The sequence below is a fragment of the Varanus komodoensis genome, unplaced genomic scaffold (genome assembly GCF_004798865.1).
Source record: "Varanus komodoensis strain SLA01 unplaced genomic scaffold, ASM479886v1 scaffold7_3, whole genome shotgun sequence".
NCBI lineage: Eukaryota > Metazoa > Chordata > Lepidosauria > Squamata > Varanidae > Varanus > Varanus komodoensis.
Genome location: NW_025336480.1, coordinates 16,346,496 through 16,363,933, shown reverse-complemented (window position 1 = coordinate 16,363,933; position 17,438 = coordinate 16,346,496). Strand labels below are relative to the sequence as shown.

General features: G+C 40.2%; 1 protein-coding gene across 2 annotated transcripts in view; it reads left to right on the top strand.

Moving 5' to 3' along the window:
* FLT4 (fms related receptor tyrosine kinase 4) overlaps positions 1 to 17,438 on the top strand; it is a 120,720-nt gene that overhangs the window by 30,426 nt on the left and 72,856 nt on the right. For both annotated transcript variants that reach the window (XM_044454113.1, XM_044454112.1), the window contains exon 2: positions 13,207 to 13,303. In XM_044454113.1, coding sequence (XP_044310048.1) covers positions 13,207 to 13,303 — 97 coding nt within the window. The remainder of the gene's footprint in view (positions 1 to 13,206; positions 13,304 to 17,438) is intronic.

Below are 17,438 nucleotides of genomic sequence, written 5' to 3'. Positions count from 1 at the left end.
CAGGAGAAACTCCATGTTGTGAACCTGGTACTTTTTCAAGCAAGGGCTCATGTGGGCTTGAAGAATAATTAAGAAAGGGTTTGTTCTTCTAACCCTATGTCAAACGCAACTGGCTGTTTTGGTTGTTTTTCAGACTACAGAGGAAATCAGCAAAAAGGACAGAGTGTCAACTGAGTACTTTGCTGGGAAGAACCCTTGTTAATCAGCAAGTCTGACAATTTCTCTAAGGGAAAGGGAGGGAAATGCAAAGAATGCCAGAGCATTCTGGGAGCTAATGATGAGCAGGATGCAGGAGAGGATTTCCTGCTGGCAGGACTTTCAAAAATGTGTCTGAAAGGTCTTAAGCATTCCATCCTCACCTTTGAAATTCTACTCACCTCCCACCTTTCTTCAGTGATCTTCTCAGGTTGCAAAACAGGAAGATCACTGTGTCCTGCACCTTGTAGTAGTGTGAAAGGGGATTAGTGCCAGAGAGGTCAAATAAGATGCCCCTACAACAACCAGAGGAGGAGTGGGAGGAGTCTGGACATCAGCAGATATTATCTAGCTAGTCAAGGGTATGAACACTGTGGCTGGCAAGTGAACACAGAAAGGTATACATTTACCATCCTGTAAGGAAAAGCAGAAGAACTGCAGTTATAAAGGAGAGGTGAACAATGCCCCGAAAGAGTGCAGTGAGACATCTTGTCAAGCCCGTTATAGTGAACTGCCAGCATGCAAGATTGCCAAGTACGTTTGGGTCATCTCTGTAACGGAGTGTTTTTTATCTACACTTCAGTTGGTACCTAATGCTCAGTTGTGGTACAGAGATTTTTCCACAACAGGTAGAGTACAAACAATCACAGACCACAATACATTGGACAAGCTCGTTGTATAATTTTCTGCAGCAGATTATGTATTTGCTGTCAGTTTGGACACACCCTTGTTATCCAATGCAGTTGATTGCCAGTCTGTGTTTTCCTCAAGCCCCTACTTCTAACAAGCACGTGTGCCTTGTAGCACTAGGAACACATTATGCCTCTTTGAAACAAAGACAGGATAGGACACAGTGTCCAGTAGAAAATTGTAGCCTCCACATGAAGGGTGGACAGCATCCAGAGTTGGAGGCCACACACCTGCCTGCACTGTTTCTGAATTTGCTGCTGAAATTCAGTGGTGTCGCTGGAGAGGGAGATCTGGAAAATAACACCTTTTAGAAGAGATAAAATGGAAGTTTCTTGCCAAAAGGTAGTACAAAATAATGCTGGCAAAAAGGGACTATTTTAAAACAAAAAAATTTGCCTTAGCCAATCTATTCTTTAAAACAGGGTTATTTTGCCATTCTCTCCCTGTATCATGTTAACTCTATGTTCTATAGTAAACCCAAGGAATCAGATTAATGTGGGCAGAGAACTGTGAGTGCCAGTTTAGAAGGGCAGAGAAAGGCATCCCACTCTCCTCCATAGTGCTTTAAATTATATCTATTTTTTTCAGAAATATCTTTAATTATTATGAGTAACTGAAACATATTGTCTGAAGATAGAATACTTCCTTGTGATTTACCTATGTTAAAGAAGAAAAGATCTGCCATGTTGGGATTTGTATTCATCATCATCATCATCATCATCATCATTATTATATGACATTTATACCCCACCTTTCTTCCTCTTGCAAGAAACGCAAGGTGGTATACAAGAGTCCTCTTCTTTCCATTTATCCTCACAACAACAACAACCCTGTGTGGTAGTTTAGACTGGTAGTCTGTGATTGGCCCAGAGTCACCCACAGAGACCCATAGCTGAAGGCGGACTAGAATCTAGGGCTCCCAGAGTGCAATACTCTAATCGCTATGCCACACTGGTTTTCTGTTCTCCTCAGCTATAAAATCTAACCATGCATAGGATTGCATCCTTAATTTTTAGTATACTTAAGAAGTTTACTGTTTGCTGTATATCTTGACCTCACCTCTATCATCAAAACCGGAAACGCACTGGGGGAGGGGGGAAGGTTATGGTTCTTCAAAAATTTCACTCATAGCATTAACCCTATGGCCAATGGACAAAATGTAGAGGTTCGTTCCCAAGAAGCTGATAAATCGATGATCTCCACATTCTCTTCTACTCATCTACAAACCAAAAAATGGAGCTAACCTATAATGGAGCACTGATCAGGAGACTTCTCAAAAATAATTTTAAAATGCAGTGGGTTTTTCAGTTTTCCTTCTCTTTCCATTTGATACATTAGAGTAGTCAGGTTGCATGGTGTGTGTGTGTGTAAATGTGACTGTGTTTCAAAAGAACTAGAGCCCCAGCCAGAAGATTAACCCAAAAGACCTGCAATGTATTCTTTTTGTGTCTTATAGTTTGAGTATCTGATTTGCATTTCTAAAACTCAGACCTTAGTATTCACTGTTTTCCAATAGCTTAAAAATATAGGTGGGGCTCTTTGTGTGCTTGTTTTGTTCCTTTGTTTTAGCAAGAGCAAATTATGCAGAACAACATAGCAACTGCAGTGAAGCACTGGTGCATGGACCACCAGGCACAGTTTTAGCAATCTGTCAGTGCACCAAGGACTTTTTTCTGAGATATGCTGCAAACATGATTAAATGCTGTTTTAGTGAGATTAACTAAAATAGACATATCAGGAAAAAAGAGGAATGGACAAACTGGGAATTACATCTCAAACTTGCCAATAAGGATATAGTCACTGCACATTATATGCCTGAATCAGCAATCTCAAAGACTACAAGAGGCTTGGTGACAAGTTTGTTTCAGCAATGACAGATGATAAGTTCAGTCTGGATGAAGTCCCTTGTTTGCAGCTTATCCCTTTAGAACTATAAAATGAAAGGTTCGGGATAGGAAAACCAATAGGAAGTAAAGTTTTCCAGAAATAGACAAGGTGTAAGTGCCTGTGGAATCCTGCTTCCTTTTTCAACATCCCATCAGTCCAGTACTGTTTATTTTAATAGCCTGCTGCCAACTCTCTTGGAAACCATCTTGAAAAAGCAAATATTAACTGAAGTTGCAGCATGCCTTTTTAATTATACTAATTCTTTCCCCTTGTCAGCTGTGTGCATATTAGGATAATATATGCACATATGAGACACAGTGCCTGGCTAGCACTCTTTATAGGCACACATGATCATTGTATGTTAACACATGTCATCTCATATGCTCAGGAGCCCACTCTTCTAGGGAACTGAAGAAAGACCCGAAGTGTGAATGTGACAGGATATAAATCTTGGGGAAAGCAAGCCTGATGTCCTGAGAGAAGGGTCTCCCCTCACACCTTGGGATTTTACTAGAGACACAAACCATCTGTGCATCAGTCAGAACAGATCTCATTGCCAAAATCAACAGGCAGGAGAGGCAAGTTGTGCTTTACAGGCACCAGTGAGAACTCAGCTTTAGAAAGATCCTATGTAAAAGAAAGGGGTGATTTGGGGCAAGTGGGAATGAAGGTAAAAAGAGGATATGGGGGTGCATTGTATTTGGGACCGCAATGCCTGTTGGACGCCTCTCCCAACCCTGATCTACCTGGACACTGTGCTTTGCTGCCTTCCTGCAGGTGCCAGCCCCTTGAGAGACTGAAAGGGTGGGAACTAGGGAAGGGCCTTTTCTGTGGTGCTCCCCCATCTTTGGGACAAGCCCCCCACTGTAGCCAGCCTAGCACCAAATTTTCCATCTTTTCTGTGCCAGGTTAAGACAGCTGTCTTCGTGGAGGCCTTTAAAGATCTCCCTGGTCATTTTGCAGCCAGATATGATTAGCCAGGTATCTTTTTTTTTAAACTCTTGCTGGGTTCTTTTTCAAATTGTCTTTTAATGTTCTTTTATATTACTTTACATTGATTTTTAATTCTTAAAAGTTTTTATCCAAAGAGCTTCAGCTACAGGTGGTATAGAAATCAGTCAATCAATCAAAGATATTTGAAAGTGAAATCCTGTCTTATTATCTCAGTATAGAAGCTAAAATCACAAACGTGGGCCCTTTGGAAAGTAACTGCAAAATGGCTACCTGTGATATTGGAAGACTGCTAAAGTGCCATCTGCCACTTGCCAAATGACCTGCATGTTTCCGCCCCTCTCCTCATTAAAAGGATTGTCTGTCACTGAAGCAGGGAGTTAGCATGTTCCTGTCTTGGATAATGTGTTTGAATGTGGAAGATCTGAGTTAATTTATGGGAGACTTGATCCTGCTTCAATTTGCTGTTGTAAAATTTTAATAATTGTGAAGATGTCTGAGATAAAAGTATTTTGCACATAAACATTGTTCTGTAAATTATAAACAATAATTCTAAATTGTGCTGGCATACAGGATACAATAGAATTGATTTCTCACTTTATCCTCCCCCTTTTTTATTTTACACTTTAGCTTTACAGACCTCAGTATCAATGACTGTTACTTTTGGTATTGTCAGCTTTCAGTGTCACATCATTGTACTAACAGACATCATGATGAAATTTACCTCAGATGTTACAGAAGAGGCAGAGGCACTTGGTATAACGAAATCAGAAATAACAAGTTTGTAACAAAGAAATACAAATAAGTGGAAAACTACATGAATCTGAAAATATACGAGGTATAATTCAGCATTTACATGTGACCTCTAAATAGAGAATACTCAATTTTATAGTAATCTTATGTCTTTGAAATACAGACTTTCATATTAAAATGAAAAGTGGTTCAAGAAGATGTATTTTAGATAGTTCTCTAGAATACTTCCAGTATGAATCGCCTTTTTCAAACGGTACTTTTAAAATGCACTAATTAATAATACCAGGAGCACTGTCCACCTTTCAGAAGACTATGTGTCTCTTTGGACTGTTCCAAAGTTTTCTTCAAACTAAAAATTATTATAGATAAGATAGAAACATGTACACAGTGCATCTTAAAAATGCCAAATGTTTCAACAATGTTTCAAATGTGTTAAATGTACATATTGAGGGGAATTTGTAAAGAGCCATATAGAGGAATGGAATTCTTACAAATGTCCCATTAAAATGTTCTGTACATGTTCACTCCTTTACTTCCTAATTGAACCTTGGTCATTTAGCTGACTTTCCCTCACTTGAATTCAGTGGTGTTTTAACTTCCTAGAAAAAAATGTGAGTGCTTTAAAACTGCTGCTCCCCAGATTGCATTACAGCAACACATGGAATACTCTAAGCCACGTGTGCATGTGTTTGCTCTGTGCCTGCTGATCTGGCAATGAATGGGAATAGGGGGTTAATTTTTAACGCTAAAGGGAGTACATGGGAGACACAAGTGAAACCTGCCATTCCCTAATCTTGTGCCATGTGCTCCACTGCTTTAAGACCTCCCCCACACACAAGTTAGCTCACTTCTGATAGCGGAGCCATGCTGGGATGAAAGTCTTAAAGAAATACAACAGAGTGGGAATGAGTGAGAATCGCCTATCTCCAACCCCTCTTCTTTTGATCTTGAAAGCCTGGCTGCTTGAGAGACTTCTTGGTGTGGTTTCCAACCAAGAGATCGAAGCCGTAGGGAGCACTCAAACCAATTTCACAGTCTTGATTTATGGCAGACTGCAGCTTAACAAAGTAGAAGGCATATTTCAAACCTAGGTATGTGAGATGAGGAGAAGAGGAGAAGGGAGTGTTCAGGTTTATTGCTTGGCGTGTTGGTCCAGGAAAGAGATGTCTGAATTGGAACACTGTCTACATGTCAGCTCTGAATAACTGTAAATGCAAGTGCTTTTTCAGATTAATTCAAAGATGGGTTGGTGGCCATTCAAATGTTTTGGCCTACGCCTTCCATCAGCCTGCACCAGCTCATGCTGAGATATGATGGGAATTGTAGACCAAGTTGTCCACTCCTGACCTGGAGGGAGAACCTAGACATTGTGTTGGGATTATTTTATAATTAAAATAAAAATCCTGAATAAAAAGTCATTACTATGGTCCTTTAAAAAACCCCTTTGCTGCTTGCAAGGAAGAATTGAGGAATTTTTGTAAATGGGAAGGATGGTACCTTGCTGACTGGTCAGTGTGACAGACATTTCTGTCGTCCTCCCCATCCCCCCCCCCACCTTCATCCCCAATGCAACTTGTGGTGTATTCCAGTAGAAGGTTTCTTCCTTTTCCTGTTGTACTTGTGGAGAGTGTCAAACAGGATACATCTGCAGGAATCCCAAAAACTAAACCTGCACATTTTTTCTCCCCTCCACCCTACAACTCTGCTATGGTGTTGTTGCCTATCAGGTCATAAAGTTGAGAGAGATGGCTTCATTTTTGTTAGTTTGCATCCTTCCTTGTATCCTCCACCCAGTTCTGTGTCTGTCAAGAGTCTGTACACAGTCATCTGATTGTCTCTCCTTGACAAAATGGAGAGGCACCCATCTCAGTCATCTACCATTGTTTGCAGGCATTGCTGTTACCTTAGAAGAGCAATAGCTGGCTTCCTATTCTTGTCCTATAATTTAGTTTAGGAAAAGCACAGTAAAGGCCGTATACAGAATAAATTAGGGAATGGTATTCCAGTGTGGAAAAAAGTCTGTACCATCACCACATCAATCTCACTTTAAATTCTGTATCCAGCTGGGAAAGGGGAAGACCAGTTCTTTACATCAATGTTTTCTTTATTTAAGAATGTATATGCCACCTTTGAAAACAAGCATTTTCTCAGCCTATGGTCTCCTAAGCGATACCCACATCTTGCTAGTGTAGCATTCATCTTTACAAGCATCACTGAGAAAAGTAGAAACATGGAAAGGGTATTACATCTCAGTTTCACATTTAGAGCTTTTCTACATGTGGCTGTTAATTTTGCTGTACAGCTTTTTGGGTTCAGCTTTTTGGTTATATCACTTCCGGGTGGCACTGTGCGATAGCAGAATAACACAATTTTTTAAAGTAGGTAAATGTGATTTCTTTTGCTTTCAGAAATAATACACCATTTTCCCAGCTTTGAAATAAACCAGGCGAGTGATGTTAAAAATCAGAAGCAAAATGGAAAGGTCACAAACCGCATTTAAAGAAACCTTAAGCCACCATAAGACATAACAAATGCACAATAAATATCTCATGTAGAAGAATTGTAGGTTCTGTACATCAGTGTGTTAAGGAATGGGTTGAACCTTAAATATGAGGACATAAATCATCACATATTTGTCCCTAGAGAGCATTTATATCAAAATTGATTGTCTTGACATATACATTCCCTCAGTGTGGCACACACGTGTGCATATACATATACATTCATATGTATGGTCAGTGCTGTCTTATGTGTGTTTATTCAGAAGTGCCCCAATGTTTTCACTTGGGACTTTATTACTAGTGAGTATGTTTAGAATTGGAACCATATTTTATTATTTATGTTTTATTACATTTCTGTACTAACATATAGCTGAAGCTCTCTGGGCAGCCCATAACCCAATCTTGCAGCCTCATGTTAGAGACAAAGAGTACTCTAAATTTTTGTAAGTTCATGTTTCAGTTTGGGATGCTTAAGTCTTTAGATGCTTCCTCATATCCTCACTTCAGTTACTTTCATGTTTAGCTGCAAGTCTTTCCTTGTTAGGCATATACTGAGGGACCGTAAGACTCGTATTTCTGTATCAAAAGTTCCCAGCCATCTGGACACCAGAGTTTTGTACTAGAGGCAGACATGTCCAGCAATAAATTGAAATACAGATTTGTATTCAGGATGGATCAAAAATACTTTTTGTTTCAAATTATTATATTTTCAAGGGATTTCAGAAAAATGCTTTCATTTATTTTCATAACCACAGGATGTATTTTTTGTTCAACATCCAAAAGTTTTTCTCTCTTTTTCATCTAACACTTGTTAAGTGATAGTTTCAGTAAGAAAATGATACTTAACCCTTTCCATGTGTGCCTCTCCCACAGGTTTTCAACTTGCATGCGCTGTTCCAACTTTGGGGCTTGAACTAGGAACCCCTGTTCCCAAGTCTAGGAGGACTTAGTTTGTGTGCTCAGGCCTTAGATTATATAGGAGCAAGGAGTGTGCAACCTCAGCTTGGTGGGCAGGATAGATCCTTTGGATGCTGGGAGCCAGAATTTTTGCCTTTGTCTGATCTGCATCGTGGTGCATTCTGTTTCATAGCCTTTTAGCATTTAATCTTGCAGGTCAAGGACCTGCAGTATCACTGCAGTATCAAGGACTAGATTTGGATGTGGCTTTCTTTGCCACATCCAAATGATGAAGAAAAAAGTGTGGAAAACAACAGGGGAAGTCCATGTGGCTCCACAAAAAGTCTAGTGATAACCTGAAAAGGAAAAAAAAAGAACATGTACAGAAGGTGGAAGCAGGGCCAGGTCACAAAGGAAGAATATAAACAAATAGCAAGAAATTGCTGTGACAGTCAGGAAGGCTAAAGCAGGAAATGAAGTGAGACTAGCAAGGGATGCTAAGAACAACAAGAAAGCCTCCTTCAGATACATCCAAAACAAAAGACATATGAAAAAGAAAGGTGTCCAGCTACTTAAAGTGGATTACCAGACAAGAAGGAAAAGGCAGAGATGCTCAGTTCCTACTTTGCTTCAGACTCCTCCCACAAGAACATATACAACAAAGAGGAAGTACAAGCTAAAAGTGAGAAATGGCAGCCCAAGACTGACCATGGTCAAGGAATATCTAGATGGAATAAACATGTTCAAATTTCCAGGGCCAGCACCATAAAAGAGCTAGCGGAGGAACTCTCAGAACCACTGTCTGTTTTCTTCGATAAATCTTGGAGAAGTGTCAGATGACTGGAGAAAGGCTAATGTTGTCCCCATATTCAAAAAAAAGAGGGTGGGGGGGAGACAAACCAAGCAAATACAGACCAGTTAGTCTGACAGCAATTCCTGGAAAAATTCTAGAGCAAATTATTTAAAAAATCAGTCTGCAAGCATCTTAAAGAAGAAGCAGTGATTAATAAAAGCCAACATGGATCTTTCAAAAATAAATCCTGTCAGACTAATTTAATCTCAGCTTTTGACTGGGTAACCTCCCAAATGGACAGAGGGAACACTGTGGATATAATCTACCTAGACTTTAGCAAAGCTTTTGACATACTGCCACACAACTTTCTGATTAGCAAATTGGCAAAAACTGGACTACATAGAAAAACTATTAAGTACATCCAAAATTTACTGCTAAAGAGTGCATATCAATGACTCCTTGTCAAACTGGATGGAGGTAACTAGTGGGGTGCTGCAGGATTCAGTCCTAGGCCCAGTGCTCTTCAACATTTTTATTAATGATTTAGGTGAGGAAGTAGAAGGAACAATGATCAGATTTGCAAACAATACAAAACTGGGTGGAATAGCAAACACCCTAGAAGACAGAATGAAGATCTAGGGGAATCTTGATAAACTTGAACACTGGACTGAAAGCAATAAAATGAGATTCAATAGGAACAAGTTAACCAACCTTTACCTAGTTAGAACAGAATGTTCCTGCCTCTCACATTCCAATCAAAGTCTGATTCAAAGGATACCTCTCCCTCATCATTGTTGCTTCTGGCCTGGTCCCATGCTCAGCTGTGATGTCTGTCATAGGAAACCAGTCTGGTCTGTCTTGTCTGAACTTGTCTGTCTCTACTTTTTGGAATTCTGTTTAATCAAGAGGTCAACAGTGTAAACCTAAGGGCATGCCCACATAGTAGTTTCCTATGTTCCAGTTTTGGTGGTGCAGAACACAGCTGGGAGTGTGATAAGCATCCAGGAAAATATCCAAATGTTTTATCATATTTTAGCTGTGATTACATCTATATTGCACTGACACTCAGAGCATCTTCTGTTGTTCTGACCAGCTAGGTCTAGGTAGTCTCCTCTTCTTCTTCTTCTTGTTGTTGTTGTTAGTCACAAAGTCGTGTCCGACCCATCGCGACTCCATGGACAACACTCCTCCAGGCCTTCCTGTCCTCCACCATCTCCCGGAGTCCACCTAAGCTCACACCTATCAGCACTGATTAGATAGAGATGTGCTTAGCTTTAACAAAAGAACAGCATAGTACATTCTCAGGCCATTTGGCCTCTATGGACAAACCCACATTCACTGTGGGAAACTAGCATGCTACATATCACTTCCATTGTTCTGTGTTGGCCCTTGTCAATCATCATCCAATCTCCTAAATTGCAGCAATCAGAACATGTCCTAATATTTGGCTCCAGTATAGCAGAGAAATTTCAGTCTGTAGCATAGAGAAAGGTTGGTGTCGTTTGTTTCTTTCCTCTTTAGGGAATTCTACTTCACACTTTGGAAATCATGATGCTAAATGCTACAAGCAAAGTGGAAAAAAAACTTCAGGAAGAGTCTAGGGGGCTTGACTCCATCCAGTCATTCCATGTCGCTGTTGTGGCGGCTGCCACTGCTGTTATTACTGCTGTTACTTCAGCCAGTACTACAGGAAAAGCATGGTTGGGGCTTGGGAGACAAGCATGTCTGTCAGAGGTAGAAAAGAGAGGTGGCTGATGCGAACCCAGTTTCTATAGATACACCTAATCAAATGGCTGCTGTCTGAATGATTTCTCAACAGGAAGGAAGTGTAAAACAATTAAAAGGCTCAAGGATGTCTACACTGAGCTACATTTTGGGCAGGTCATTCTTATGAACTAGATGTGACTTTACATGTTTCTCAGCAGTATGTGGGGAATCTGCTCTCTAAATGCACTTTTTTTCTGCTTCTCTGGCATTTCTTACCTGCTTTCCAGATTGTAATTCAAGCTGACGGGTTTTCAGTTTCTTGTTTCCATTGTCTTCCCCTTAGCTTCCCATCATTATTAGAAAACATAAACATGTACTGGGCAAAGAGTGCAAATGTATTAACTTTTTCTGGCTATGGTGTGACTGAAAAGTAAATACTGATTTACACGTAAAGTAGCATATACAGAGATGTTCAAATAATTTTTAAAACGAGTCAGAATGTGCTTGATACTTGAATCCTCTAAAATTTAAATCTGCACTGACATTTTTCTCCTATGCAAATAGTATGTAAATACTAAATAGGAATCTGTGAGTTTTGGTTGAGAAAACGTAAATACAAAAAGTACTTCCTCCCTTTGTGATTTTTGCTTTTACAATAAATCTCAATAAGCCCCAATATTTTGAGGATTTTTAACATATGAGCTTGTAGGCCAAAGGGATCCTCACCAGTATCATACTATGAGATGTCCTATGATAAATAGATTCCAGAATGTGATAAGACTCATAAAGAAAGTGATTTGCAAGCCAGGATATGTAAAACTCTATGCCAAATGTATTTCAGAAGCCCAAATACCCCCCAAGTTGCTTAATCTAGTACTGTAGGAGGTTTTTTCCCCATAATTTTCATATCTTTTGTTTCCTACACCCCAAGGGCTAAGCCTTCCAAGACTTGGCCACCCCTGCTCATATTTTATTGTGTAGTGGTTAGATGTGAAGTGTTGCCTCTGTGGCTCACTAGTAAAATAATTTAGGGCAGCAGTGTAGTGATAGAATATGCAAAGAGGGTCCATAGCTTAGGTATAGGACACCTGCTTTGTAAGTAGAAGGTCCCAGGTTCAATCCTGGGCATCTCCAGGTAGGGCTACGAAATAATCCTTCCTGAACCTTGAAGAACTGCTGCCAGTCAGTGTCAACAGTACTGGGGTAAATAGATCAAAGCAGTATAAGGCAGCTTCCTATATTCCTAACCAGTAAAGAAGCTAATCTCTCAACCACCCCCACAGCAGACTTTATACCATGCAAAGATAAATAACGTATGTTTCTGTTATCAGGCTTTATATTTTGTATTATTTTTAGAATATTAATGTAGTTGCTTCTACACTGTGTTTTCTTTGCCGCACATATCTTAGATGATTTGGGTTTCTTTTAGACACTATATTAAGTCCTTCATTCTTCTGTATACATTTATTTTGGACCATTAGAACCTTAAATTATGTGAATGCATGTGAGAATGAATGGATAGTTTGCAAGAGGCCCTTTGCCAGAAGGACAGAGACTGCTGCTGTTTCCATATCTTACATAAAGAGCATAAGCATTGGTTACAGGCACCTGCCGAATTGCTAAGCCTCACTGAGGCTTCTGCTTCTAGGTTAGGAGGAAACAATGTGCAATAAAGAAATGGCTGAAGAACAATTGTGCATTTCCAGGACAAAAATACCTGGAAATGCACAACTTCAGAACAAGAACTGCACTGAGAGCTCTTCTCAGTGTAGAGCTGTATCTAACTTTTAGTTTAATTGCAAAACTGAAAACTCAGTTTTACACAAAGAACTTTCCCTTTTCTGCTTTTCTGCTACATAATCTCTAGGTGGCATTGTGCAATAGTGGAATAACGCAGGGACACAAGTAAGAAAACACTTTTCCCACTTCCAGAAATTATGTTTAATTTTCACCTCTCTTTAAGAGCAAGAGAAATGCTCTTAAAAACAGATGTGAAGCGGAACGATCACATCATCATCTAAAGAACCCTAAACAATTGTGAGTAAGGAATAACAAACACACAGAATGCATCGTGTAAAAAAGATCTGAGTAAAATGACACAAAACTGTGCAACCTCCCATAAGAACACCCCAAGGCTCTGCAGCACAGAGCTAACCTCTCTGTCCATGTGCTCACAGCTGGGGGTCAAGAGAACATAGACTATTAAAGGAGGGGGGTTGAGCAACCAGTTCTCTGATTGCTGCGAAAAGAGTGTAGGAGCCAATATCTTGGGGGTTACTTTGGAGCAAGACCAGTGCAACCTTGGAGAACTGATGAAGTTTTCATCAGCAGCCCCATTCCCATTGTGCATCTAGCAGTCAGAATCCCTGCTGGCAGTAACTAGAACCCCTTCTCACTTGCAGAATCAGAGTACGTGTGTGAGTAAGGATTTGGTAATGGTTATTTTTGTATTCAACACACCTGGTGCTTCTTGCCTTATATGTCTTGTTATGTCTCAGATATAGGTAAATATGCAACAGTTTTAGTTTTTTTTCAACTCTGAAACAAAAATACTGACCCACACACACATTATGATAAACCGAATTAACTATGTCTGAGATGCTGGAAAACTGCCAGGATGGCCTTTTCAGATTGCTCACTTTTCCATTATACCAGCAAATGAAAGCACATGGAGTGACTCTTGATATGCTGTTACTCATATTTGCAAGCGGTTTTAAACAGGCAACCATGAAATATCAAGCCAATTCAGGTTATGACAGGTGCTTGAGAGAACAGTTGCAGTAAAGAATAACTCCTAGGCAGGATATGAACTTGTTTTTTGTCTCTTCTTAGACCTCACAAGTGGCTATTCTATGACCCCGCCCATTCTCAGCATCACAGAAGAGGAATATGTGATCAATGCCAAGGATACATTGAATATTACCTGCAGGTAAGTGTGAAAAAAGAACACTCTTTATTTTTCTGAGTCGTCTCAAAGACAATCTGTAGGCGCTTGATGGCAAACCTCCTCCTAGGTTCCAGGAACTCATTGTGAATACTTGAACTAGGATGGTGATAGTCCATTTCTGATCGAAAAATTGGTCTAGGACCACACCTGGGTGGAGAGTAGGAACAAAAGGAGCTGGCTAGAAAGGTGAGGCATGACAAGGTTAAGTATCATGCTCCAGTCCCCTGCCTGCCTCCTGCCTGTGTTAAACTCTGTGTAGAAGCAGGAGAAGGCAGACTTTTACAAACCTTAGTGCAAGGATACACAGACTATAGCCTGCATCCCATACCCACTTTTAGGGATGGCCAGGAGCCTCTTTGTTCATCCCCCAGAGGGCCTCATGCGGATTCCCCATTTGGCAGCAGCAGGGAAAGAACAATCTTTATCAGGAAATTGGTGGGGGAGGAATTCCTGTTTATACATGGAGTTAGTATTCTTTTCATGCATGTTCACAAAATTTAGAAAGTAACAATAAAAAGTACAGGAACATATAATAACTATGGCTGGAATCCATAGCACATTCCCGCTAGCTCCACAAGCTGAAGGGGACTCTGGGTTTGTATTTCTTGGACAGCAGTTCCCCCAGTGTCACATAGCAAATCGCTTTTGAAACTAAAAGGGTTTACAGAAGGAGATTTTGAAATCACAAAGAACAATCTCACCTTAATAATATTTTCTACTGATTTACTTGGAACAGAACTTGGGTTTACAGGACATTGGGAGGCTGCCATGCAGGCGAGGCCTAAAAGTCAGTGTCCATTCAAAAATAAGCAGACATGTTTGGCCACTGCAGCATGGTCAGGCAGTTGCCCTTTCGCCGGATTTGTACCTTCCATGAGAAACTTATTACCACATCTTTTCTTCTATAGGAAATCTTGATGTACATCAACAAAACAGCAGCACAATTTGTTGGGTCTGAGTATACATTGTACCTGCACACACATGTCCTGATTCTAAACAGGTTGAAGAATGCTCTTTACTTAATATCTCCTTCCAGGGAGAGTAGAGCAGTTATTTTAGATTGAAAACTTTAGTCCAAATCAGATTAAACATTTATTTATATGTGAGAGACTCACAGGGAGAAGGAAAGTATCTTATTTCCAGTCTGGACTCTTACATGCAAAGCTGCCCATGCCAAAGCAAAGATTGGATCTGTTCTCTGAGTTATACAAAGGAATCTTGCCAAAAATTAGTTGACTATCCCTTTATACCTTACTGTTGCCTTGTACCACCTCATCTTTAGTTCTCAAAATGAAATGACCTAAGACCTCCCATGCATTAGCATAAGAGCAGTTGGAAGGACTCCGTATGTATCCCCTGAAAGAGGAAGGTGCCCCTGTCCTTGTGCAAGGTCATGGCTGCCATGCCCACTAACTGCTGCCTCCCCCAAGGTTCAGCTTCCTCTTTCTGTAAACAGCTACCATAAAGGACCCTCAGCCTTTATGGATTGGTAGGCACATTTCGCATGTTGACAGTATCCACACTTCTCTGCTCCATCACCCATTTCACAGATGAGGATGGACTGATGAGTCTCAGAGAAAAAGAACGTTGGCAAGAACTTGGGTACAAATAAGAGATGGGGTTTGAGCCCCAAATGCCAAGTCATGTACTTTCATCCATAAAGTACAACAAAATATCCATTTTACAGAATGCAAACTGGTGATGCTCAGAGAAACATAAACACACATGGGCAAAATATCCATCCAGGCAAAAAATGCAAAATACATGCAAACGCACAGCATGGGCAAAACACCCTCCTTGTTGCAGGGTATGGTCTGAAGGCAACCACCATGCTGAAGCTAAGCAGGTTTGGGTCTGGTCAGTGCTTGGAGCATGGCTCACCCGGGAACCACAGACATCTTGAGTTCCACAATGAAGGAAAGCGGAATATGAATGTAATAATTAATACAAATATGAAATAGCCATCTGTAGCTTCCCAAGATGTTTCCTACCAGACCATCTAATCCTTCCCTACAATCCCTACCACCATGTTACCTTATTCTTTTTTTTTTCTGAGTTCCAACCATCCACCAGTTTTTCTTTCCTGTCTGGGGCCCACATAGACATTGGAAGTTAATATGATGCTGGAAGACAGCAGTTCATTTTGCTCTATGTTAGCCTTCCGGTTTTAAAGATATTTTAATTAAAATGCAATTAAAATATTTAAGGAGATGTAAAAATGAGGAGAGCAGAGAACTTAGCACATGCCAAAACAGGCATCTGTGGGCACTTCAGTGCTATGGTCACAATACTGGAGATTCAGTCCACTGAGAAATGAAAACTAGTGCAAGCCTTTGTCCTGGATTCCCCTGCAAAAATTACTGTCACCTTATTGATTGCATAAGTCATACATAGACATATTTTCTTCTCTTAATTTAGAGTTAGTATTCTGTCCCTCTTCCCTTGTAGGTTGTGGGCTATTATTTCTGTAATGTCTTGAAGAAACAGTTTCACCAAAAAGGAGGTTCATCTAATGAATCTCTTTTACCTGCTATCACAATCTCTCTTCAACATTCTAATAAGAAGCAAATTCCTACTTGTGCATGCATCTTTAATCTTGCCCAGCTGCCTTATTTCATAGTGTCTCCTGTGGATCATAGACCACCCGGAATAGATATGGCTTATATTAGTGGGAGCTGGGGGAGTTGAAATATAGAAATATGCAGCATCCAGGCCACAAGGGAAAAGATGGTGGGGAGATGCTGAGGTGGCCGGTAGGTTTCTGAAATGGAGCAAAATTGTTTCAAATGAATATGAAGTAACATCTATTTTCAGATTTCGCTGGAGAATTGGAGACAGGCATGTTTGTCCATGCTGCTGCATGTAAGCAGTGTAAAAATGAACCCTCCTCTTCCTCCCAGTTCTTTTTCTAAACCTGCAAGATTTTTTGCCTCCTTGCCTAGATTCCACTAAGTCCCAGGAACATGGATGTCCTTGAAGAACTTGCTTTGATAATCACAGAATGAAACAAAATGCATGTAGGGAAAATAAAGAGAAGCATCATTTACTAGTTCCAGTACAAACATTGAATTACAGACAAGTGGATGACCTCTATTCTATTTTGTTCTGCTCCATATTTCACTCCACATGCATACACATTAATTAATTTCAAAACTTGTGTGTGTGCAGTCTGCTGTGGTTGTCCACTGCTTTTTTCCTTGCTTGCTCCTCTGTTGGTTGTGGATGTGAACAAGCTTACTGTATATTCGTATCGCTTATATCAAATCACAAATACACACACACACACACACACGATTGCACAGTTGCATCAGAATGCATGGACACATGTGCATTGATGAAATCACACTGTAAAAGGAATCTTCATGTGCTCATGAATTGTGCTATGCCTTCAACAATGTGCACATGCCATGTGCAATGTCCTGTACACCCATTAAAGGGTAAGAAGCTGTAACATGAAAACTGCCACAAAATGGTTCTGCCCAGAGGACTAAAGTCTGGAAATCAAATATTGATAATTAATCTCTAATTTATCAGTGCTGAAGCTGAAAGCTAGGGTTTTCAGCACAGATAAAAGGAATTCCTTCTTTACATAGAATATAAAGTAAGGAATTTTCTACCACAGAATTTAATGATGACCACAAATCTAGATAGCTTTACAAGGAAATTATATACGTTCATGGAAGATAAGACTGTTAGTGGCGACCAGTCATGATTGCTGAATATTACCTCCTGTGTTGCAGGCAGTATCTCTCTGAATACCTGCTGCTGGGGAACACACTCATGGATCCTCATGGGCCATATCTGCTTGTCCACTGAGGGAATAGATGCTGAACCTATGGTCTGACCCAAGATAGTCCTTCTTGCTCTACTAGCAAGATCAAGCCAATTGGATTCCCAGAATCCCTGGAAAAGTTCAGGTGGAGATAACCTCATAAGCATCCATTAATTTTATAAGCATCCATCCAAATGTTTTTCAAATCATGATTAGCAGATCTGCGCCACAGACCTAATCTAAATTAGAACCATATGCATTTACCCTGAAATAAATAAGCCAATCATGCATAGCTCTTCTATTTGTGATTTGAAGAACATTTCGTTTGGCCCTGAATGAAAGGAT